Source organism: Microcaecilia unicolor, chromosome 13 (genome assembly GCF_901765095.1).
Source record: "Microcaecilia unicolor chromosome 13, aMicUni1.1, whole genome shotgun sequence".
In the NCBI taxonomy this organism is placed as follows: Eukaryota; Metazoa; Chordata; class Amphibia; order Gymnophiona; family Siphonopidae; genus Microcaecilia; species Microcaecilia unicolor.
This window is the reverse complement of record NC_044043.1, coordinates 52,262,946-52,288,866: the sequence shown is the minus strand read 5'-3', so window position 1 is coordinate 52,288,866 and position 25,921 is coordinate 52,262,946. Positions and strand designations below refer to the sequence as shown.

The 25,921-nt window shown below is 40.9% G+C and overlaps 1 protein-coding gene across 1 annotated transcript in view; it reads left to right on the top strand.

Annotated features, from left to right (window-relative positions):
* VPS53 (VPS53 subunit of GARP complex) overlaps positions 1–25,921 on the top strand; it is a 126,643-nt gene that overhangs the window by 18,006 nt on the left and 82,716 nt on the right. Inside the window, 1 exon segment of the mRNA XM_030222475.1 lies at positions 698–764. Coding sequence (XP_030078335.1) covers positions 698–764 — 67 coding nt within the window.

The window sequence follows — 25,921 nt, the reverse complement described above, 5'->3', positions numbered from 1 at the left end:
TCTGAGTTGGACCTGAACCCTTGATCAGGCTAACTTAGGTTATTTGGATTATGGGTAGTGAACAGTACTGTCTCTTACTGACAGTCTCCTGCAGGGTCAGTGGGATTTGAACCCTGGTTTCCCTAGTTCTTAGCCTGCTGCTCTAACCACTAGGCTGCTACTCCACTAAGGGTCAGTTTAAACCCTATGAAAGTCCCTACCACTTAAAACTGGACGAACTCCTAACCTGCTAGTTTACAGTAAGTGACAAAAAAAAATTGTCCCTTTGAAGTGGCTTTTAGTCCAGGAACTGCAATGTGTGTTCAACAAAACTGCTGTTACTCACTTTAAATACTGTATCCCTCGCTGCTACATACGCTGAGCCGGTTTCAGATCCCTGCAGTTTAAATACTGTTGATGTGTTCTGATTTGTTATCAATAAAAAATTGTTGAATCATAAATAGTGTGTCCCTGTGCTCTCATCTTATTGCTCCTACATATGTTGATCTGGGTTCAGATCCCTGCAGTTTAGTTAGTTAGTTTTTTTTTCTTTTTGCATGCTTCTTGCTGTTTTGCCTTATTTTCAGCTGTATCCTATACTAACGATTCTAATTTGTAACTTGCTTTAAGCTCTTTAGTTTGAAAAGCATATATTAAATAATGAGGAGTAGGATGAAAAAAACCTCCAGATTATTGCAAACATTTTTTCTTCTCCCAGACGGTTGGATGACAATATCAGAACGGTGGTGAGAGGTCAGACAAATGTGGGACAAGATGGCAGACAGGTATGTAAACAAGGCAACACAATGCTTTGTCACAGGGCATAGTGGAAGAGCAAAAGCTGGTACCCTTGACTTTGACTTTCCTCTTTGCGTTAGGAAGGAAGGGAGGGAAATCTTCCTTTCTTCCACATTCCAGACTTGTATCCTCATCGTTCTCCTTGCATGGCTCCTCCTGCTCCCCAGTTTGCACAGAATGTAATTTAGAGTTTTTCTTACAGGTGTTTTCTGCTTATAGCTTTAATCTAGTCTCTGTCTTAATCCTTTTCTTTCTCCTGCGTTCTTTTTTTTTTTTTGGTTACATTTGTACCCCGCGCTTTCCCACTCATGGCAGGCTCAATGTGGCTTACATGGGACAATGGAGGGTTAAGTGACTTGCCCAGAGTCACAAGGAGCTGCCTGTGCCTGAAGTGGAAATCAAACTCAGTTCCTCAGTTCCCCAGGACCAAAGTCCACCACCCTAACCACTAGGCCACTCCTCCACTGTTGCTACTATTTGAGATGCTACATGGAATGTTGCTATTCCAGTAGCATCATTCCATGTAGAAGTCGGCCCTTGCAGATCACCACCAATGTGGCTGCGCAGGCTTCTGCTTCTGTGAGTCTGACGTCCTGCACGTACGTGCAGGACGTCAGACTCACAGAAACAGAAGCCTGCGCAACCTTCTACATGGAATGTTGCTAGTGGAATAGCAACATTCCATGTAGAATGTCCAATAGTAGCAACATTCCATGTAGAATGTCCAATAGTAGCAACATTCCATGTAGAATCTCCAATAGTAGCAACATTCCATGTAGAATCTCCAATAGTATCTATTTTATTTTTGTTACATTTGTACCCCGTGCTTTCCCACTCATGGCAGGCTCAATGCGGCTTACAAGGGGCAATGGAGGGTTAAGTGACTTGCCCAGATTCACAAGGAGCTGCCTGTGCCTGAAGTGGGAATCAAACTCAGTTCCCCAGGACCAAAGTCCACCACCCTAACCACTAGGCCACTCCTGCACTGTTGCTACTATTTGAGATTCTACATGGAATGTTGCTATTCCAGTAGCATCATTCCATGTAGAAGTCGGCCCTTGCAGATCACCACCAATGTGGCTGCGCAGGCTTCTGCTTCTGTGAGTCTGACGTCCTGCACGTACGTGCAGGACGTCAGACTCACAGAAACAGAAGCTTGCGCAACCTTCTACATGGAATGTTGCTAGTGGAATAGCAACATTCCATGTAGAATCTCCAATAGTAGCAACATTCATGTAGAATCTCCAATAGTATCTATTTTATTTTTGTTACATTTGTACCCCGTGCTTTCCCACTCATGGCAGGCTCAATGCGGCTTACAAGGGGCAATGGAGGGTTAAGTGACTTGCCCAGAGTCACAAGGAGCTGCCTGTGCCTGAAGTGGGAATCAAACTCAGTTCCTCAGTTTCCCAGGACCAAAGTACACCACCCTAACCACTAGGCCACTCCTCTACTCCACTTCACTCCACTGCACGTTTTCCTTTCTTACATCCTTCCCAAATCTCTGCGCATACATATACTTGTTGATATAAGGCAGAGTGCAAGGAAAATATCAGAGCCAGCTTAATCTTTCATATGCAGCTGGAGCACTTGTAGCAATTTTAGTTTATCTGTTAATCTCTCCCTCGGTTTGCTATGTTTTGTGCACAGAAATTTGGTCAGGATATTCCATTCTTTGGCTTTGATCAAGTCTGATTTACATATACATGTTCCTTTGGCCCTCCATTCATAGAAGACTGCGCTTGTCTCCTGAGTTGGTTGTGTGGCTGCTTTTATTTCCTCTGTTAAATCTGAGTGCAAGACCTTTAGGCCATCTCTCCTTATGGGGGGTGGGGGAGGGCTATGTGTTGATACCTGTTACCCTATCAAGTACATACAAATTTTCTTGCATAACAATGTTGATCTGAGCCGGAAACTTGAACAACTATGAGCTGAGTCTAAATTCGGTCAAATGAAGCTCTAATTGTACAAAGTAACTTTTGCCATTAAACTGTTCTCTTACATCTCTTTCCTGTTGCTAAAAAATAGTTTCTCATATTCAGTAGTAAATTGCTTAATTTTAACTTGGCCCGCTCAAAAAGCAGCTAAATTAGTAATTTTCCCCTCCGCACCTAGGGGTTATATTGCACAAAAAATATAACCATAAAGGCCCCACAAAAAAAAAATTACTTTGAATGAACAGTGATTTTCTCAATAATTGGATCTTAGCATGTACCAGGGGACCTCTAACACCCTATAAGTACTGCAACAGACTGCTGAGACCTGTTGGAGAGCTGTGTGCTTTCCCCAGAGCTTTTATATTATCAGTCAGATGGGTATGGGAAGGGGGCAGAGGTTAAAGAGTGGCTGGGTGCTACTCAGGAATGGCCTCAAGCTACAAAGAAAAATATTCTTAAGAAAATGTTTTCCTTGGAGAATCTGGAGGGAGAAGAGGGTATTGTGCAGATTTCAGATATGCTTCCACTGGGAATGTGTTATCAGAGTTGCAGAGAGAAATTGCCTATAAATGGCCATAGTGAATTTTGAACAAGTACTTAGTTTTCTCATCTCTGCGGGGGTGTTTTCTTTCATGGATCACGGTACAAGACTGTCAGACTGGTTAGAATTGTAAAGTATGCAGGAATACCAGCAATTTTGGGCTCAAAGACGTCAGTGAGGTGGGTCATCTTACAAAGCACGGGGCCAAGTTTTCAAGAATGTTAAAATAGCATTGCACTCGGGCATGAAATTTTGTACAAGTCTCTCTACAGACGGAGGAATGTTGAATGAACTGATTGCTTTTCCTGTCATTTCTTACATTCCTCAGGCTGTGAAAATTAGTGGGGGAGGAGATGCTGTTCTTGCTCTGAAAGGAATCTTTGCTTATACCAGTTCATTCTCTGTGCAGCGCTGGATGCTCAGAGATTCTGAGTTGTTTGGTAGATCAGCCAGAGGCCTAGAGCTTGCTTCCTCCCACAGAGTAAATGAACAGCCTCAAAACAAAGAGCAGTTTTCTACCATGCTTTGGATTTCTGGGGCTTGCCAAGCTTTCCAGGCACTGTTCCTAAGATGCCAGCAGAGTGTTGTTTTTTTTTTTTTCTCAGGAGGGAGTTTAAAGACATAGGAAGGCAGTTGGTACTGGTTTTGGCTCAGAATTCTGGTTTGACATGATCAGCTTTTAAAAAGCAGTTCAACGTGTTCGAGAGTGTGTGACTGCTCTACAACTTATGCATGGGGTTACTTGCACTCTTTCAGGTGCTTCATACTTTTTGGAATCTGTAGGCGTCTCCATACCAAGCGGTGGTGTGTCTGTGGCTGTCTAAAGTAGTTTGAGTGGGGTACACCTGATCAGAGTGTGTGTCTGTAGGTTTTATAGTCACCTGTCTATAAAAACACTTGATGACTCCGAGTACAAGCTTTTGTGGAACGGTGGGGAAGGAGTGCTTGAGTTAGAAAAAAACTGGATAACACATAGAGATTATTTCTGCTGACACGAGCAGCTGCCTTCTGACCACCACAGCGTTCTGCCACTCGCTCCGATTGGATATATCAAAGAGAGAAGCCCAAGCCAAGCAGTAAACATCAGCCATAATTTTTCTAAGTCTTGTTATTACTCAAATACTTGTGCACCTTATGCACTGCTGAGAGTTTTATTCAGAAAGGGAAGTAAGCTGCGGTGCATTTTGAACTAACAGATAATCTTTTAATATAGCAGAGTCTGTTTAGTTTGTCCCAGTCACCTGACCAAAAGTGTGAAAACAGATTCAGGATCTGGAGAGCCCTGTGTGCAAGTGGTTGGGGGGGGGGGGGGGAGCAGCGGCAGCAAGACTCGCCATCCTTTCCTCAAATACAAAACTCAGATGGTTGGCCCTCATAGGATGGGAATGACTGTGCCTGTGTGTAGCTCGCCGTGAGCTCAGTTTTGGAAAGATGAGTAATCAAATCTGAAATCTAGTGTGTGACAGGGACGGCAGCAACACTTTCTACTGGCTGTGGAACACAGTGCTGGTATTTGTGGGGTCAGTGAGGACATAATTAGTGACAAAGCATCTTAAGAATGGGGAGACGTTAGTGAATATTATTGGTAATAAATTGTATTTATTACTGACAGTAAATTATATTTATCCATGTGGAATCTAGGACCAGTATTTTCTCAGCAAATGAAAGCAGAAGTAGAAACACCTGACATCTGTTTAAAATTCAGTATTTTCTCAGCAAATGAAAGCAGAAGTAGAAACACCTGACATCTGTTTAAAATTCAGTATTCTAACACAGTGCATCTGTTTTAAAATTTTGCCCTAGAAGCTATTTCAAGCTTTAAATAAAACAAAAATCCAAAGATAAATAAGAGCCTGAAATAGTCTGGCTTGTTTGGCTGTGCTTTCTGTTGGGATATTTTGTCATGTCTGCAGATGGTGCTTTGCTACGGCCATCTGAGAGGAAGCAGTCCTGCTGGGTGGAATGCAGAGCTTCCTTGGGAGTCCCCAGGCCAGCACTACTTCTGATAGCTGGGAGAGGCCAGGAATGCACAAGCTGTTGTGGTCAATTTCTATGCAGGCTGAGATCTGAGAGCAAAGATGTGCTTGCACCTTTGTTCAGGGGGGGTTTCTTGTCATATTTATAATTTCAATGAATTAAAAAAGAGCCTTTCTTATCATCCTGCTAGACCAGTCCTGTGGCAAAATGGCGAATTTTCCAGCATATAAATTATAAGAATATTTCATGAAGTGTATTTCTCTAGTTTGACCATCAGATGGTGCATGTTTATGTTTAATGCTGTCACAGAAAAAAATGACTGTTCCTTCTTTAGTTTAACACAGAGAGGAAGTGACCTGCAGTGATGTGGCCAGCTACTTTAAAAAAAATGTTGGAGTTCAAATTCAGACAGGATGTACTTACCGGCTTTTTTCCCAGTCTCAGCCAGGGAGAGGAGAGAGAAAGATCTCTTCACTGAGAACCTGTGAGCAGCTATATTTCCTGTACTATCCAGGTAGTGACTAAATGTTTAGATTGGTTTTAATATTGATCCATATTCAGTTACCTGTTATGTACTGTTTTTGTTCCATCTGTTTTTTTGGTTCACTGTTCAATATTTTTATGCCAATAAACCTTTTTTAGTTTATTGACTCTGCTTGTCTGGACTGATTAAAAATCCTGGTAGTCTGTGTGTTGGCTCTGTGGGTGTTTTCCAGGAACTGTGGGACCACTGGGAGTGTGGCCCCAGTGTCCTAGAAATCACCAGGGAATAACGTGAGCAGGAGATTCACCCAGAGGCGGTTGGGGCTCAGTCGGTGGGAAGAGGGTGCTAGTGTGGAGCTGTGCTGGAGATAGACCCTCTGGGTGGCCGCAGGGTTAGCCCCAAGGTTGGTGGCTTAGGCGTTTCGGGACAAATTCTGACCAGTGAGGTTGGGTCCCCCTACCAGCAAATGAAGGTAGAGATACTGGGATATTGTTATACTGGGCTATAATCTGTTCAGGAAAGACAGGGTAGGAAGAAATGGAGGGAGAGTGACATTATATGTTAAAGATAATATTAAAGTCACACAATTGCAGGACCTATAGGGTAAGAAAGAGGCACTGTGGGTCAGTCTGGAAAGAGGGAATGGCAAATGTGTTTACATTGGTGTGATATACAGGCCTTCTTCAGAGGCAGAAAAATGGACAGAGATGTAATTGAAGATATTCAAAATATACCTGTGAAAGGGGAAGTAATTCATTATCACTTATGTTGAATAATCTTTTCATGAGTTCCCTTGGATCTATTATTTTTAATAATGGAGAATATTTTGTTCTTCTATGCAGATGATATTTTAATTTTGGTGCCAGCTAGAGTCATCTTGGATGATACATTTAATTGGGTTACTGGTTGTATGGATAAATCCAGCGTTGGGCCTTAGGGAACATGCTTAAGTTAAATCCTTCTAAAATCAAGGTGCTTTGTTTTTCAATTGTTTGTTGACTATTCCTTATAGTATATCTTTGCCTGATGGCAAAAAGTTAAAGGTGGATAAAGAGTCGAGAGTTTTAGGAGTTATATTGGATTCCTTGCTCACTTATGAATCCCAGGTAAAAAAACGTTTTGGAAGCAAACCTTTTATTGAATGAGGCAGCTGCGTCTTATTAGGTCATATTTTTCTGAGTCACATTTTGCTGTATTGGTTCAGATGTTGTTACTGTTGCACCTGGACTATTACAACTGTCTTTATATTGGATTGAGTGCTAAACTTCTTTATAAGTTACAGATGATTCAAAATGCAGCTGCACGCTTGGTTTTTAGGCTGAAAAAATATGAGAGTTTGGGGCTCAATTTCAAAGCACTTAAAGTTCAGCTATGGAACTTCGTAAGTCTAAGTGCTGTAGAAGTATGCCTCTGTATCTCAATATGTTATAAACTTACATTGGCTTTCTTTTAAGGCACAAATTATTTTTAAATCTGTGTGATTTTTCTAGTTTTAAGTGGTTGTATTTTGGAGTTGCTTATTGTATTTTTTCAGACCTTTTTCTTTTTTCTTCTTAATTGTGAGATAATTATGGCCTGAAACTTTCTTCATTTGATGGTGTTTAATTGAAGTGAGGCTATGTTTTCTTTTCAAGCTGTTCTGATCTGGAATGCGCTTCCTCAGTGTAGTCGTCCTGAGCTAAATTATATGCAATTGAGAAAGAAACTGAAATCATTTTTATTTGACAAATTGTAGATAGTTTGTGTGTAGCTCCTCATGTTTGTGAGTTATTTTGCTTTGTTCACCACCTTGAACCTCGTGCTGGGAGTAGCGCGGTCTACAAATCTCAGATTAGTTTCTGAGGAAAAGGATGTGATGCAAGGTTTGGTTCTTGGGCTGGTTCTTTTTAACATTTTTGTAAGCGATATTGCTGAAAAGCTGTCTGGTAAGCTTTGCCTCTTTGCAGATAATGCCAAAATCTGTAATATGGTAGACAACCCTGATGGTGTGGATAATATGAGGAAGGATTTAGAGAAGCTAGAGGAATGGTCTGGAATTTGGAAGCTTAGATTTAATGCTAAAAAAATGCAGGGTCATGCATTTGGGCTGCAAAAACCCAAAGGAACGGTAGAGTTTAGGGAGTGAAGAACTCTTGTGCACGAAAGAGGAACTGAACTTGGATGTTATTGTATGTGATGATCTTAAGGTGGCCGAACAGGTAGAAAAGGTGACAGCAAAAGCTAGAAGAGTGGTCTTCGTCATAAAGTGAATGGAGACTGACTTAAAGATCTCAATATGTATACTTTGGAAGAAAGGTGGTAGAGAGGAGATATGAAAGAGACATTTAAATACCTATGCAGCATAAATGCACAAGAGGAGAGTCTTTCAATTGAATGGAAGCTGTGGAAAAAGGGACATAGAATGAAGGTGAAAGGGGATAGAGTCAGAAATAACTTGAGGAAATACTTCTTCACAGAAAGGGTGGTGAATTCATGAAATGGCCTCCCGGTGGAAGTGGTGCACATGAAAAGAGTATATCTGAATTCAGGAGAGCTTGGGACAAGTACATAGGATGTCTAAGGGAGTGATAGGGAGAGTAGATGGCATGGATAGGCAGACTGGATAGGCCATATGGTCATTATTTGTCTATGTTTTTCTCTGTTTCTATGTTTTTATGAACTCTTCTGGGGACATCAGTGGTATAAGGGCTGGTGCAGCCTGGAATTCTCCAGTATTGCTCTACCACTAGCAGATATTGAGGCATATTTTCAAAGCACTTAGCCTTTCAAAGTTCCATAGAAACCTATGGAACTTTGGAAGGCTAAGTGCTTTGCAAATATGCCTCAGTGTAGGTTTGTTTGGTGCAGCATTTCCCTTGTTCAGACCTGATTTCCTGAGGTGCAGTCCACAGCCTGCAATCTCCAAAGTTGAGTCTTTGGGTTGATTTTGGATCATGGTCCTTACCCCAGTTGAGCTTGGAGGAGTCTTTCTCTCTGCAGCCCCAAGTTCTAGCCTAGGGGGCTTTAGCTTGGTGAGGTTTGCTGACAGCAAACCCTACATGGCCGTTGCCAGTGGGGGAGGGGAATTGAGTCCCTCCCCCATCTCTCTTATGTGCCCCTGCAAGAAAAAAGATATTCAATTGGTTCTTCAGCAGTATTTTCTTAAGCATTGTTGGGAGAATAAAGTTGAAAAAAAAAAAGAGTAAAACAATAGGGAGCATCATTTTACAGGTGTTTGGAAGGCCCAGAGGCCTTGGAAAGATAATGGGTGCTGGGGTCAGGGGTAGGGTTACTCATGCCAGTTCATGAGGGCTGACATGCCTAGTGGGTGTCATTGTGGAGCCTGTGGGAGCCAGCAGCTCAGCACTGTTGCAGGCTCCTATTGCTTGGTCTGTGACAGAGCTGACCTCATCTTGGCCCTGATGGCTTCCAGAGAGCTACTGCCACATCTTCAAGAAGCTTCGGCAGTTGAATTAGGATTCAGACCCGGACTTCTTTCAGTTTGCATCTCCAGTTGGGGACCCTTGAGAGCTTGACAAAGAGAGTGGATAGGGCTTCCCATGGGAAGTGGATTCCTTGGAGCTAGAGGACCTCTTGCTGCCAGAAGAGAAGATTCCCTGGTGGTGTAGCTGTTTTGGATCAAGGAGCTGGGTCAGCTCATCAGTTCAGTGATTGAGGCCCTGTGTATTATGATGTTATTCCAGGTGGAGGTCCTGGAAGGTATTTTCTTGGGTAGGCTCTATCTGTTGCTTCACAAGGACCTGGACAAATTGTTCTGGTTCTCAAGGTGGATGCACTGCTCTCAGTGGTGACCAGGAGGACGATGATCCCAATTGAAGGGGACTCTGCAGTGAAGGATGCCCATGACAGGAAAATGAAGCAGCTCTTTGGCAGTCAGAGTTTATGCCTTGGATATGTGGGGACTACTTGACCAGTGCCCTTCAGTATTGGGTTCAGCAGTTGCTGGATTCCCTTAAGGTTCTGCTCCTGAAGTCAGCAATAGCCTTTCTGGAGGATGTATTCTGGCCTTATCTGCATCTCCTCACATTCAATGGCTTCGGCAGTAGTGATCTGTAGATGGTTGTGGCTGCAGTACCAGGTGGCCAGTGTGGCCTCAAATGCGAGGTTAAGTAAGCTGCTCTTTACGGCAAGGTTACTGTTTGGGGAGCAATGGACAAAAAGGTGAGGACAGCTCAAGGAGGATATCAGGAAGTCTTTAATGTTAACAGCTAAAACAATGACCCGACACGGCCGTGTTTCAGCACCAAGGCCTACATCAGGGGTCTGTTGAATCTCTTGTGTTGTGGCTGATAGCTTAACGAAGAGGAGTATAGCTGTGTAGCTTCCTTGGATTGAGAAGATCTTTGTGCTACAGTCCGCCATGGCGGCAAAAACTCGTCTGAAGTTGCAATGGCAAACCGGGCAGTGAAAGCAACAGGCAGGCTCACCTCCAGCCTTTCCTTCCCTTCACCATGTATGGCTCCTCATCCCTCAGGGGTCAGGTCTTTTTCAGGCCTTCAGGCAATATCAAAGGCCCAGGAAGGATTGCCCTTTTGAGGAACTCAGCAGGTGAGGGATTCCAAAGTCTCATCCTCCACAGTACCTGGCAATGGCCCCCAATGAGAGTCAGCTGGACCCCTTGGTTGTATAGGTGGGCAGCTATCTGGATGGTTTTTGAGCACTGCTACTCTGAGTGTGAGATTTTCATTTGGTAGGCACAGGTTCCAGTCATTCTTGAGTTCTTCAGTTATAGTCTAGTGCAGAGCTTGATCCTAAAGGTCCAAGTGGGGTTCCCTGGTAGTACAGGCAGATATCGTGCTTTTTTTTCATGAGGCAAAACATATTTGTTCTCTATTCCAGGGTGTTCAGTGTCTTATCAGGTGTGCCATTTGCTCTTGAAGGAAGCCTCCGTGAAGAATCTTGTTTTGAATGTGTTTTTTTTTCTGGTAGTTTATAGTTTATTATAGTTTATTGAAAATTGAAATACCGCCCAAGCTGACTCACAGAACTAAGCAGTTTACAAAATTAAAATCAAAACAAAGAGCAGAAAATAACTACATTGATTGAAATAGGAAAGATAGAGACCACCCATACAAGAGTAAACATACTAAAATTAGGGAGAGATGGAAAGAAGGGAAAGGGAAGAGTGAAGGCAGGGAAAAGACAAAACAGGGAAAAGTGACAATGAATCAAATACCTTTCAGTGGTCATTCTAATGAAAAAGCCTGCTTAAGAAGATGTGTTTTTAAAGATTTCTTGAACAACTTAAAAGACAGTAGCCATTTGTTCTGCCAGACAGGTATCTGAGTTACAGACCTTGTCTTGCAGGGACATTTACTTACCTTTTTTCAAACAATCCCGTTTTGAACAATGCCTTTCTTTTTTGTTGAAAGTGGTCTCCCTATTTCATGTGAATCAGGTAGTTTCGCTCCCAGCCTTTTCAGAGTGAGGGAGCTTGGATTCATCTTGGAAACTTGATAGGCTGGATATCTACGAATTGTTGTTGTGTTGTTTGGAGTTGACCAACTCTTTTTATGGATATTGGTTAGACTCTTCATGTTGTTTCAGGACCTTGTAAAGGGTATGTGGCTTCTAACTCCTCCCATAGCACAGGATTTCAAACTGTAATTGAGGTGTTGTACGTCATTTGGAAGGTTGTTCCTACGGGCCTATGGGCTCATTCCATTTAGGCAGTATCCTGGGTGGAGCCTTGGGCAGTCACCCCAGAAGATATTTGCATGGGGGTGATGTAGTCCTCACTGCATTAATTTGTGAAGCACTACAAGATTGATGTTCTAGTCAGGGGTGATGTGACCTTTGCAGAGCATTGTTTAAGGGGGACTTGTTTTCCCCCACCCAATAAGGTGTTGCTTTTGTACATCCCATTTGGTCTGTACTGGTCTAGCAAGATAAGGAAGGTGGAATGATCTTCCTTCAGCCCTTTGCTCAGAATTATCTTTCAAAAACTTTAAAGTCCTTTTAAAACTCACTTTTTCAATCTAGCATTTGATGCCAAGTGTTGAGGCGTTTAGTTGTGGTGCCTGCTTGGATCAGACAGCTAGTGCTTTCTGCCTGCTATATTTGTGTTTCTGTCCTATTTATATTTGGTGTTCTTTTCAGATATTTTATTTTAGATTGTACATAGCCTTGACCTGGACATTAGATAAGGCAGTATAGCCAATAGCTAATAAACATAAATATAAGAAACAATTTAGTTATACCTGTTAATTTATTTTCCTTGAGTCCTGTTAGATCAGTCCAGGATCCACCCTGGAAGACAGCAGGCTTAATCTGCTTTCTTGTTGAATTTTGTATATAGTTAATGTGGAGGTATGATTTCCTGATAGGTTCAGATTTGGTGTGTGGTAAGGTGGGCCTGGTTCGGTTTTGACAGTAAAATACTGGAGAATCCTAGGCTGTACCATCCCTTATAACAGTGATGTCACAGGAATCTTCAGTATCTCTACCTCCATCTGCTGGTTGGAGGACTCAACCCTGTAGGTGTGCACTGATCTAGCAGGACTCATGGAAAGGAAATTAACAGGTATGAAAACATTTAATCTTTACTGAAATAGGCACCTTGTATTTTGTGTGCAACATGCACCTCCTCCCTCCCCCCCCCCCCCCCCCCCCCCCCCCCCCCGCTTGGTCAACACACACAAAGCACTAACTTAAACAGCTATTAACATTTTAATGTGTTATACATTTTCACTTGTCATTTGGTTTACCTCTTATTGCTGAATTATGGACTGTGCTGTTGGAATGTGCACAGCCAAAAAAACTTGGTTAGTCTTTGTTTTAAACAAGGATTTTGTGATTTTCATATTTCTTTTGTGTCTTTTCACATATTTGTGTTTTATGCATACTTTATAGATAGTAACATAATACATGCACAAAAACATTTTTGTGTACGTGCAAATTTAGTTGTTTCGTCAGTAATAGGTACAAGCAATTTTCACACATTTTACATTTTTAGATCCCTGTATGAACCACGTGTGCACATGAATGCATATCCGTAGGGCGCTAAACCATTTCTGTAGTCATAAAGCAGCACAGGGACAATGACTGGCTCTTCAATGCTTAGTGTGACTCTTTTATGTCACCATTTCTAAATAAAATATCTATAATACTACTATGTGATGCCTCTTATTTATCTCTAAAATTTTCCTCAACTTTATAATTTATGTTGCAGTTTTGAAAAAACATGGCCAAGAACTGTAAAATCAATATGAAGGTACCAAACACTTTAGCAACATGGTTTATGCTTGGTTGGCTGTGCTGAAATTGCTGCTTTAGTAACTTTGAAATTAATGAAGTGTTGATTGCTGAATCAGCCCAATGACGTTTGAAGCTCTGTGGCTGCAGGGGAAGGAACTGATAGTTGGCTGTATTTCTGCAGATACTCAATGTGGGTTTCACAGCACAGAAAGAAAGCTGGTCATTCAGGTATGAATCTCAGATCTGCCCTCTGTGTTAAACTGCTGAAATAATATTTGTGCATCTGTTTTATATACATCAAAAATACCAAAATAATCCTCATACTTCACTAACCCAAAGAGGAAAAAGCTTCAGCTGACCCAGACCAATTGTAATTCTTTCAGGTCTTCAAGGGTCTCCAGTGTCTATCATTGGCATAAAAATACCTCTTGTGTATTCTTTTTTTGTTTATGTTTTGACCAAAAACTGCATACATAAAGTGTCTTTAAAAATAATATAGCTGTGCTTAGCTTAGCCCTCAGTTCACCGCTCCTTGGCTGACGGTGGCCAGCGCTTTGTTAGCTGTTTTAGGGATTTGCGGTAAAGACTGTATATGGGCCAGTTTTACAAAATTTGTACAACTTTCTCTCTTGTTCTCGATAATCTGGGTCAGCTGAGGCTTTCTCCTCTTTGGGTTAGTGAAGTGTGAGGATTATTTTGGTATTTCTGTTTTATATACACCAGTATGAAGCTTGTGAAAACACTTCTGTCTATGCTAGGTACACAACTGCCTTTTTTCCCCAAATTAGATAGAAGGACCTGCTGATATTTATTTATTTATTTAGATTTTGCTCACACCTTTTTAGTAGCTCAAGGTGAGTTACGTTCAGGCACTCTGGATATTTCTCTGTCCCAGGAGGGCTCACAATCTAAGTTTGTACCTGAGGCAATGGAGGGTTAAGTGACTTGCCCAAGATCACAAGAAGCAGCAGTAGGATTTGAACTGGCCACCTCTGGATTGCAAGACCGGTGCCCTAGCCACTAGGCCACGCCTCCACTGATAGTGTAATCTCTTTGTTCAGTTTAATATGTGATCTATCCTGGGCACACTTAGATAAGGCAGAATGTCAAATGTGAGTGAATAAATAGATCAGTTTGTGCATACAGAGTTGGTATGTAGAATAAAAGTCAGAAGATCCTTTTTATCAGATTCATCAAATATATTTGTGGCTGGTCTTCCAGAGTTACATTTTCTTCATGAGATTAGTACAAAATGAGTCAAGAATGAGGGTGTTAAATATACAGCAAATGTTAGGTGGACTACAGCATCTGGACACACCTTGCCAGTCAGGTTTTCATAATATCTACAGTGAATATGCATGAAGCAGATTTGCATGTACTACCTCCATTTTATGCAAGTTTATCTCATGCATATTCATTAAGGGTATCTTAAAAATCTGGGTTGAGAAACCTTGATTTAGTGAAAAGAGAAGGAGGATGGAAACAGTTCAGAGAAGCAGAAGCAATATTAAAATGGTTCAAGTCCTGCCTTAGATACCCTGAGCAGAGAGACCTACAGTTAAAGGGAATGAAATTGTACCCAACATATCCTTGTTTATGAGTGAAGTTCATTACCGTCTGATAGAAACAGTCAAAGCTAAAGCAGGCGTTAGAAGGAGGCAGGATTTTCCATAGGAAAAGAACAAGTACTGAGAGGATATAGATGCCCTGGAGTAGCCTACCAAAACAATAACATAATTCAGCCTTGTTTATTACATTCTGTTCCCAAAAGGAGCCTGAAGCAGTTTAAATCACAAGGTATGGTACCAACTTCCCAATTACAATAAATCAAATAATGTACAGAAACTCTGATTATAGTTGAACATAGTGGTGAGGACAGGGAGCAAGGATCACTAGGATAGAAGAAGTTTGCAGTGACGCTTTGTAGCTAAAGAGGGCCTTGTCTGCCAAGTAGTACTATGTTATGTCCCACTGGACTTCAGCAATAACAAAGACTATGTATGAAAGTCTTGCATAAAATCTTTAAAAATGGAAACTAATGTACCATTCTTATTGAGTTGTCAGAGTTTTACTATAGTATGTTTAATTTCTTTAGTTCAGAGATTGATTTGATCGCCTATTTGCAGAAGTAGATACTGATGAGATAGGACCAGTGGCGTTCCTAGCCTGGATGACACCTGGGGCTGATTGCCGATGTGTCCCCCCCCCCCCCCCCCCCCCGGGTGCAGCACGCCCCCCCCCTGCTAAATGACACCCCCCCCCGGGTGCACACCGCTGGGGGGGGGGGGGGTGCCGCAGCGTGCGCCTGTTGGCTCTGAGTTCGCTAACTTTGCTTGTTCGCTGCAGCTCCCTCTGCCCCGGAACAGGAAGTAACCTGTTCCGGGGCAGAGGGAGCTGCAGCGAAGTTAGCGAACTCGGAGCAGGCGCACGCTGCAGCACCCCCCAGCAGCGTGCACCCGGGGCAGACCGCCCCCACCGCCCCCCCCCCTTGGTACGCCACTGGATAGGACAAGACAAGTGAACCCCCCCCCCCCCCCTATAAACACCATATATGAAAAGACTGGAGAAGGGGGAGGATAAGAGGATAAGATCTGAAGAAGATATTAATGGTGGAAGCTAGTCAGCAATGCATTTCACAAATTTGACATGTCTAGACTACCTTCCTGCCATTCTGTGTTGATCTGTTTGCAAGAAATTATAAGAAGCAGGGAAGGAAATACAGTTTGTCTGAGATCTCCTCTCTGTCACTCAACAGCAGAGTTGGGTGTAGAGGAGCAATCATTTACAAAATGGTCAGGCTTTCCGTGTCAAACTGCTGCTTCAAGTTAACTTAAAGATTGAGCACAGGCTGCTCTTCCAAGTGCTAATGGTTGGACCAGATACATTTTCTTGTTGTACCAGTTCCTATTAAATGCTTTTGCGTTTCATTTCTGTAGTGGAAAACTGCCAATTTAGTACATATAAGTACATAAGTATTGCCATACTGGGAAAGACCAAAGGTCCATCAAGCCCAGCATCCTGTTTCCAACAGTGGCCAATCCAGGTCACAAATACCTGGCAAGATCCCCAAAAAGTACAAAACATTTTATACTGCTTATCCCAGAAATTATTTTATAGACCTCTATCATATCTCCCCTCAGCCACCTTTCCTCCAAGCCCTAGCCACTTTAGCCTTTCCTCATAGGGAAGTCATCCCATCCCCTTTATCATTTTCGTCGCCCTTCTCTGCACCTTTTCTAATTCCACTATATCTTTTTTGGGGTGCAGCGACCAGAATTGAACACAATATTCGAGGTGCGGTTGCACCATGGAGCGATACAAAGGCATCATAATATCCTCATTTTTGTTTTCCATTCCTTTCCTAATAATACCTAACATTCTATTTGTTTTCTTAGCCGCCACAGCAGCACACTGAGCAGAAGGTTTCAACGTATCATCAATGATGACACCTAGATCCCTTTCTTGGTCCGTGACTCCTAACGTGGAACCTTACATGACGTAGCTATAATTCGGGTTCCTCTTTCCCACATGCATCACTTTGCACTTGCTCACATTAAACATCATTTGCCATTTGGACGCCCAGTCTCCCAGTCTCGTAAGGTCCTCTTGTACTTTTTCACAATCCTCTTGCAATTTAATGACTTTGAATAACTTTGTGTCATCAGCAAATTTAATTACCTCACTAGTTACTCATCTCTAGGTCATTTATAAATGTGTTAAAAAGCAGCGGTCCCAACACAGAACCTCACTAACTACCCTTCTCCATTGAGAATACTGACCATTTAACCCTACTCTCTGTTTTCTATCTTTTAACCAGTTTTTAATCCACAATAGAACACTACCTCCTATCCCATGACTCTCCAATTTCCTCTGGAGTCTTTCATGAGGTACTTTGTCAAGCACCTTCTGAAAATCCAGATACACAGTATCAACTGGCTCACCTTTATCCACATGTTTGTTCACCCCTTCAAAGAAATGTAGTAGATTGGTGAGGCAAGATTTCTCTTCACTAAATCCATGTTGACTTTGTCTCATTAATCCATGCTTTTGAATATGCTCTGTAATTTTGTTCTTAATAATAGTCTCTACCATTTTACCCGGCACCGACGTCAGACTCACTGGTCTATAATTTCCCGGATCTCCTCTGGAACCTTTTTTAAAAATCGGCATTACATTGGCCACCCTCCAGTCTTCCGGTACCACGCTCGATTTTAAGGATAAATTACACATTACTAACAATAGCTCCGCAAGCTCATTTTTCAGTTCTATCAGTACTCTGGGATGAATACCCATCCGGTCCAGGAGATTTGCTACTCTTCAGTTTGTAGAACTGCCCCATTATATCCTCCAGGTTTACAGAGAATTTATTAAGTTTCTCCGACTCGTCAGCTTCAAATACCATTTCCAGCACCGGTATCCCACCCAAATATTCCTCGGTGAAGACCGAAGCAAAGAATTCATTTAATCTCTCCGCTACGGCTTTGTCTTCCCTGATTGCCCCTTTTTCTCGGTCATCTAGCGGTCCAACCAATTCTTTTGCCGGCTTCCTGCTTTTAATATACCTAAAAAGGTTTTTACTATGTGTTTTTGCCTGCAACGCAATCTTTTTTTTGAAGTCTCTCTTAGCCTTCCTTATCAGCGCTTTGCATGTGACTTGACATTCCTTATGCTGTTTCTTTTTTTTTTAATGTTTGAATATTTTTATTAAGCATCATTACAATACAACAATGTAAACGTATTCATTTTTGCCCCACGTTCCCCCCCCCCTCCCTCCTCCCCCTCCCAGCTCTATTTCAACTGTCCTTATTGGGTTAATCGCTGAAATCGAGACCACAGTTCAGAAGATGGGTTGTACCTTCCCATTCTTTTGTCCGTTAGTTGCTCCAATTCCCCGACCAGGGAAAGTTTCAGAGTCCAGTCCAGCTCTGAGGGAGCCATCTGTTTCTTCCAGTGCATTGCAATGACACTCTTAGCCGCTGTTAAACAAATCCTCTTAAGGCGTCTTTGCCATTTAGTTCCTCTTCTGTTACCGAGACCCAAAAGACACCAGTGCAGCGTGCATTGGAACGGCTTATTCGTGCTTTCTGAAATTTTTGTCGTTACTGTCTTCCAAAATGGTTGTAGAGTCCGGCACGACCACCAAATATGCAAGAAAGTCCCCTCCTCATCTCCACATCTCCAACACAGTGGGGATGCCGAGGAGAACATAGCATGTAATCAATGCGGGGTATAATACCACCGTGACAATATCTTAAAAGCATTTTCTTTTAACAACACACAATTCGAAGCTTTTTTGACTTCTACTACTATAGCCTTCCACTCACTCATTTACTGTAAACTCCCGTTGCAGATCCTGTTCCCATTTTATCATATAAGCACATTTCTCAAAAGATCTACCTCTTCCTTATGCTGTTTCTTATTAATTTCAGTTTAAAACTATGGGAAAAGGGTTTGTACGCTATGGCAACTAGTTAATGATGCTTGCTTTTCTCTCTCTCTTTTTATTCCCCCCTTAATACTAAATTAGGTCCTGCTTGCTCCCCCCCCCTCTCTTTTTATTCCCCCTTAATACTAAACTAGATCCTGCAGTGCCTGCTAGATTCTATCTGTTAATGCTGTGGTACAAAGTTTTTTAAAATAAGTCTGGAAAAGACTGTGGAGATTAGTTGATAAAATTTGCTTTTTGTATTTTTATTTTGCCTAGCACTAACCTACAATTCCTCCTTTAAACCCCAGTCTTTAAGTTCCCAAAGTATAAAGCAAAATAGCGTTCACTTACCAGAGAAATGTCCTCTTCTCTTGGAATTTCTCAGAAAGCTAATAACAAGATGAAATAGTTAATGTACAGATCAAGGTTGAATAATATGGGTTATTTTGGAGTTCAGCAATAGTCAACATATGGAAATGGTCAAGACCATGCTAGTATTCTGCTAAATGATCAGATTCTCTTGGAACATCTTCCTCTCAAATTTCCTTGAGCACCACCAGAGGAAAAACACAGCTGAAAGAACCCATTTCCTGTTCTGCTTTATGGGCACTTTATACAAATAATTTCTTTAGTGTTGTTTTGCCTGGAAGCTGAATTTCCTTTAAAGGCAACTTGTGAATTGTTAGTAAAATCTGCATTCCATAGTTTTCTCCAGAGTACTGCTGATATTTTAAATGAGTATGTCCCAGAGAACACAAAGCCAGGCAGCCCCAGCCTGCCCATCTCAATATTTACTGAGGGTTCAGGCGGGTTTAGATTTTGTCTCAAGAAGGAGAAATGCTGAAACCAGAAAGTGAGTGTGAACTTTCAAGGAGCAGATAGTTGGAGATAGTAGACTTATCCCAGAGATCTGTCACTTGTGTGAACAGTGCTGAGTAGATGGAATAGGAGGAGGTAATGGGAGAAAAGATGACGTTTTGCCCTCTGACTTGCTTCCTGCCCCAGGAATCATGTGACTTGCTGTGAGACCCAGAGCTCTCCACCACTAGGAAAAGAAGAGCTTATAAAATTGGTAGGACCAATGAGAATTTGTCCCTCCTATACTCTGAAGAGTAACAGCCTATAAGAAAAAAATGTGCCTGGGGTAGATGGAAAGGGTGGGAATTAAACAGAAAGATTTGCTTGTGGCTCCATGAACCACAGTGTATATATGTACTCAGAAATCAATCAGAGAATGAACAGATTCACAGGTTAAAAGTGGTGTGGTTGCCTCATTTAGTTTTACCTGAGTATACAGAAATAAAGATCAATACATTAAAAAGATTACTTTTTGGCTGCTTGACCTTTTATAGTTTTTTGTTTTGTCCTCCAGTATGTTGATTATGCTGAAGATATTCATAGCAGACTTTCTCATTCTACTTGACATGGATTAGAAGCCATGAAATCAGCTTAGAGGACTTGATTTGACTCACCATGTGTTTTTATGCTATTTCATCAGGAAGGAGGTCCACGTGGAACAGAGAATCAGTATTACTAGCTGATGTATAATTTATATATAGATATAGATAGATAGATATAGATATATAGATAGATATATAGATATAGATATATAGATATAGATATATATATCAATTATCATTAATCATTTTATCCTTGATGGAGAAGTAATATAAATAGTAGACAACTTCAACCTGCTTGGATTAATAATAATAAAAGATCAAGCAGTCAACAGCTGTGAAGGACTTGGACAAGATCTTCACAGGTAAAGATGTACCTCTGCATACAAACATTTAACTTGTTCAAGTTGTAGTATTTTCAATAATGTCATGCGGATGTGAAAGTTGGACAGTGAAGAAGCAAGTCAGGAAGGAAATCAATGCCTTCAAATTATGGTGCTGGAGAAGAATAGTGCAAATACTGTGGCCTGCCCAAAGAACAAATCAGCCCATACTGGAGATAATCAAACCTAAGCTTTCCTTAGAAGTTCAAATGACAAGACTTCAGACACATCATGTGAAGAAAAGGATCATTAGAGAAATCATGTTTGCAAGATTGAAGGTCATGCAGAAGAGTAAGACTGGAAATGCAGTGGATTGGTATGATAGCAGCTATGGATGCCACTCTATCAAGTTTCTTTAGGGCTTAATATCTCACACATCATATAAAATATCTGAGCAGCTTACAGATCTAAAATAGGAAGAAAATAAAATGAGAAAAAAGAGAAAGGGGTAGTAAAAAGGGAAGGGAAGAAAATAGAATTACAATAAATGAAAGGAAAAGGGGGGGGGGGGGGTAACAGAAGGAATAAATAAAGGTATTAAGGTGATAAACAGGCTTATAATGGGATAGTCCCAGATGTGATAAGATCAACACTTGTTGGAGTAGGCATCGTCAATGAGGAATGTTTTGAGATCAGTTTTAAATTTTTGTCAAAGAGGTTTGCGATCTAAGCTGAATGGGCAAGGCATTTAGCCACCTGACTAAAGGCCAAACACAGTTCAGGGCTACTATCCACAAGGTCATCGTGAGTCGACACCGATTTGACAGCAGTTAACAACAACAATGACCTTTATGAAACAATAGTGATATAAAATATCTTTTGCATACCAACGTGTATTCATATGATTTCCACCTTTTCTGTTGTGCTGTACAGAACATAAGGTCAAATGGCTTTGACTCTTCAAACAGGACGTGAGTTCCCTGTTGTCTAAACAGCACATATTCTGGAATTTAAAGTGAATCCTCTGCTTTGTAAAAGTGTGAAATACCAGCACCAGTTGGTTACAGCTGTTAACATTCCAGGGAGTGAACTGTTTAAATTCCTCAGGTCAAGGTCAAATTTTAGTGCCTACATGAAATGTTTGTGGCATTGGGCTAGCTTAGGCATTTACCAGGGGGACTGGTATTCCATTTCCATTTCATCTCTAGTTGGATGGAATAAGTAAAGCTGTCTATGCAACATGAGAAGAAAATCCTAATTAGGGTTCAGCTAAAACTGGATTGTAATGCTTAAGTGGAGACCATTCTTAGTTAACTCATGTAGTAGCCTAATGAAGACGTGAGCACAGTACCTTAGAGGGGGAACAAAATGATTATAACTGATCAAATGAAGATGATAAAAATAAATCTAGGTCTATAGAGCCACTGAACCACCAGGCTGGCCTTGGAGATGGGAGGTGTAAAAGAAATGGAAGTAATTAGATTAGAGGAGAGGGAGAATATTAATTAATCTTAAGCAGCTCTTCGTTTTGTCCATGTTCAGTTTGTATATTGTGAAATTAAAGATGGAAAAAGAAGAAAGATACATATTGATTGCATGATACACCAGATGATGAAATTGGGGATCCAAAGAGTAGGTTTAAAGAAGCAGATCAGGAACTGAATCCTAAGTGACTTCAGTTAGGAGAGGATAAGTGTGGAAAGTGTAGCTAGACAGTAAAACTAGCAGAGATCAATTAAGGCAGTAAGTGGAGTATGGAATCAGGTTAAAGTAGCTCCTTTTCTTGCAGTGCTGTCTGAGCTTGACCTCCATCATTGAATTACTTTTCCAATACATCAGGCAGAACACACTTTAGGTTTAGTATTGTCACCCAAAGTTTGATCTTTTCATTCAACTTCTTTTTCTGTGACTCCTTTATCTTGGATTGATTATTTTTTAAAAATTGGATTTTCGGTTACCATTCCCCTATTGCGCTCATTCCCCACCTCAGGTTGTTATAGTGACGTGGCATATAGACCCTGCATCTTTATCATCATTTGGATCTTTTCTCGCTCATTCCTTTTCCATACCTCTATCTGAGCAAATTGATTGTTGGAACACTTCCTTATCCATGACTTTTGCTTCTGTTGCTCCACCTACTATTGTTAAGAGTTTGGGAGCATTACAAGGGTATTGTGATAAGCTTCATATTTTTAAAAAAACAGTTAAGACAGGCAGAGTGTTCTTGGAGGAAATCCAAATCTCTCGTCTCTTTGGAATTATGTAGGGCATATCGGCATGTATTTAATTCTCAATTGAGACAAGCAAAGCAACTCTGTTACTCTTCTCAGATCTTGAAGTCAACTAATCCATCTCGCAAAGTTTTATTTTTCATTCTCTTCATCTTTTAATTCTAGTTGACCTGTGCTATCAGGTGATTGCCTCACTAACTCTTTTTATAAGAAAATTGCGTTCCTCTCTGTTTCTTCTGATCCATTGAATACTGTTGTGGACTGTTTCCAAATATCTTCCATCCCACAAGTATTGCGACATGGTCTACTTTTCACCTACAAACTTTGGTTGGTTTCTTTAGGTAAGATTTTGTTTTCCATGAAACCTACTCTGTGTAGTTTAGATCTCATTTAAATCTTTTACTGAGGTTACTGATTTTGGTTAATGACAGCCTTTCACTGGGTCTTGCACCCTCCCAGTGGAAGGCAGCCATAATGAAACTGATTTTGAAGAAACCTTTGTTGGATGATCCCTATTGGAACAGTATCATCCCGTGTCCATTCTTAATTTTGTTTCTGTGGTAGTAGAGAAAGTGGTATATATATAACTTTCTCAATTTGCTGGACAAATTTTAGCATTTCATCCTCCTCGGTCAAATATTTGCCCACACTGCAGCACTGAAACTATTCTTGCTGCTGTACTTAGTGAGGTCTATTCATATTTGGGTCAGGTAACTCTTGCGCTGTCTTTAGATATATCAGCATCATTTGATCTTGTGAATCATACTCTTTTGCTGTCTTGTTTGTGTTCTTTAGGTATTTCGGGGATTGTGTTGGCTTGGTTTTACTCTTTCTTGACAGATTATTCTTTTACAGTTTATACCCCACCAGGAACACTGAGAACTAAGCTTTGTGGTGTGCCCCAGTTCTGTCACCAACCCAATTTGATATTTTTTTGACCCCTCCAGCATTATTTATACACAAAGCTGGAATTTTATTTCCTATATATATATATATATATGCAGATGATATTTTACTTTTATTTCACATTGATTTTGTCAATCTTTATATTACACCTCTTCAAAACTGTTTATTACACATAGAGAATTGGCACATTGATCATCGATTAGTTATAAATCATGATTAAAACTGTAGCGTGCTGGCTTTCTTTTCATCTTTAGTGTCCTGACAATTCTTTGCACTATTTGGCACTACCATCACCCCAGTTAATGCTTTTTGGTATCTTGGTTGATTTTGGATTGTCAGCTATCTTTTATTTCCTAAACTTCCTCAGATTACAATTTTTTTTTCATTTTGAGGCAACTTCATTCAATTAGGGCATTTTTTGATCAGTACTTTGTTAATTTATCTCTTTTCATATCCAGATTACAATATCGGTTATCTGGGATTACCTAAATATTTTCTAAACAAGTTACAGACATTACAAAATTCTGTTTTGCATTTAGGGCTAGATTCTATATATCGCGCTTAAAAAATCAGAGCCGGAAAAAATATGCCTAAATGTATTCTGTAAAGTATGCCTAAACGTAGACGTACATTTTAAAATATGCCTAAATTTCCATGTAGCATATTCTATAAGCTGAGCTTCTGTCCTTTAGTTGTGCCAAGTAAACTTGATGTAAATGCTGTCGCCTAAACTAGGCGCGGACTGGGTATATTCTATAACAACGCGATAGATGCCCATGTCCTGGCCATTCTTTGCCCATGGCTATGCCCCCTTTTCAACTATTCGACTTAGAATTTGTACACATTACGTTACAGAATACGCTTAGACAGTTGTGTGCGTAAATTCTAATTAAAGCCCATTAGTGTTAATTGCTTGTCAATTGTCAGTGCTGATTGGCTTGTTAACTAATTAAGTTGCATGCGCAAATCCAGTATGCAACTGTTGTGCTATATAGAATCATCACATTCCCCAAACTTGACACTTTGGAAATTGTATTGTTTCCTATATTATGTTCATTCTTATTATTCCTTTAATATTCAATAAATATGTCAGAAATAAAAAAACAATGTAATTGGTTACCTGTTGAATTTTGTATTACTTATAAACAACTTCTCAACTTTCAAGGCTTATCTTTTTGGCAATCCGGATATTTATCATTACTTAGTATGCCTTATTCTCCTGGGCAGGTTCTTAGATCTTTCAGTAATCATCGTCTAGTTTTTCCAGGTCTTGTCGCTCAACTGGAATGTACACATCACAGTACTTTCTTTTTTCTGGCACCTACCATTTGGAATTCCCTCCCTTTGTCTTTTAGAGGGGAATTTTCTCTGAAATTATTTAAGGCCAAGGTGAAGATCTGGCTATTTCAAAAGGCTTTTGATGGTAATTTAGCTGCCGAGAATGGAGTTGGATAGCATTACCTTGAATGTATATGTGTTTTGTTTTGCTTTGGATGATTGATTTGACTTTTTTCTTATAGCTAACTTTTTTTTTAATTTAAAATTATTTATATTCCGCGTAGTCCACAGTTCATAGATTATGTGGGTTTTAGGCTGTAAACTGCTTTGATCTGCAGTGTTGCAGTTAAAGGTGATATAATAAGTCTTAATAATCTTATATAATAATTTGCACCTCCAACGTTCCATGTCTGGCTGCCTGGGTTCGTAACATCTCCTGACGTCAGCCAGCCTGGAGGTTCCATTCCCCCTCACTGTCCCGTCCTCGTGTCAAGACGTAATGATGTCAGAGAGCAGAACAGTGAGAGGGAAGGGGAACGCTGGAGGTGAGCTGACATCAGGAGGGATGTTACGAATGGAACAGAAGCCAGCGCCAGCCAGCCAGAGAACGTTCAGGTACAAATCGAGGGGAGGAGAGAATCGCGGGACATCGAGGGGAGGGAGGGAGAGGAAGGGGAGGGCAGGGCAGAGGAGAATTGATGGACATGGATGGGATGGGAGGACAGTAGAGGAGAGAATCGCGGGACACGGATGGGAGGGCAGGGAATAGGAGAATTGTTGGACATAGAGGGGAGGGAAGAATTGCTGGACATGGAGGGGAGGGCAGGGGAGAGAGAAAAAAAAAGCTTTCACGACAGCCTTCCTAGGGCCCATTTCATTGTTGAGGAAACGGGCATGGTTCCACTAGTAAATAAATAAAAAGACAAGCGCTTGATCTCTGTAGAGGCAATATGGGAAGTGAAAATGGCTCACAGTGTCAGAATAGCAATGAAATTGAGGAAAATAAGAACAGCAAGTAGTATGCTAGCCATTTACAAAACACAGGTGGGGAGCGTTTCCTCTAAACGTTGTTATAGTAGTAAGGGAAAACAGATGGCTGTTCCACCTAGGTTCTTTTTATTCCTTGCTTATATTACCAATTCTGGTTTTGATATCCTGTTGTAGTCTTTTCTCACAAGTTTTGGCTTCTCTTGTATCAACTGGGAAAATCCTAATCCATGCTAGTATCTATGCTCTGCAGCGAAAGAAGCAGATGTAGTTGTTGACTTTGATGAAGTTGTTGGGTTTGACTTGAATTTTTTTACAGGCATCTCAAAATCTAGGAATCTGTATGATCATTACTTTGCTGATTGCCTTCTAGTGGCATCCTTGATATTGGTTTTGTTCTGGCATTCAGTGTAAATAAATTCAAGATGGACATCTTTATTCAGTCAGTCTTGTTTATA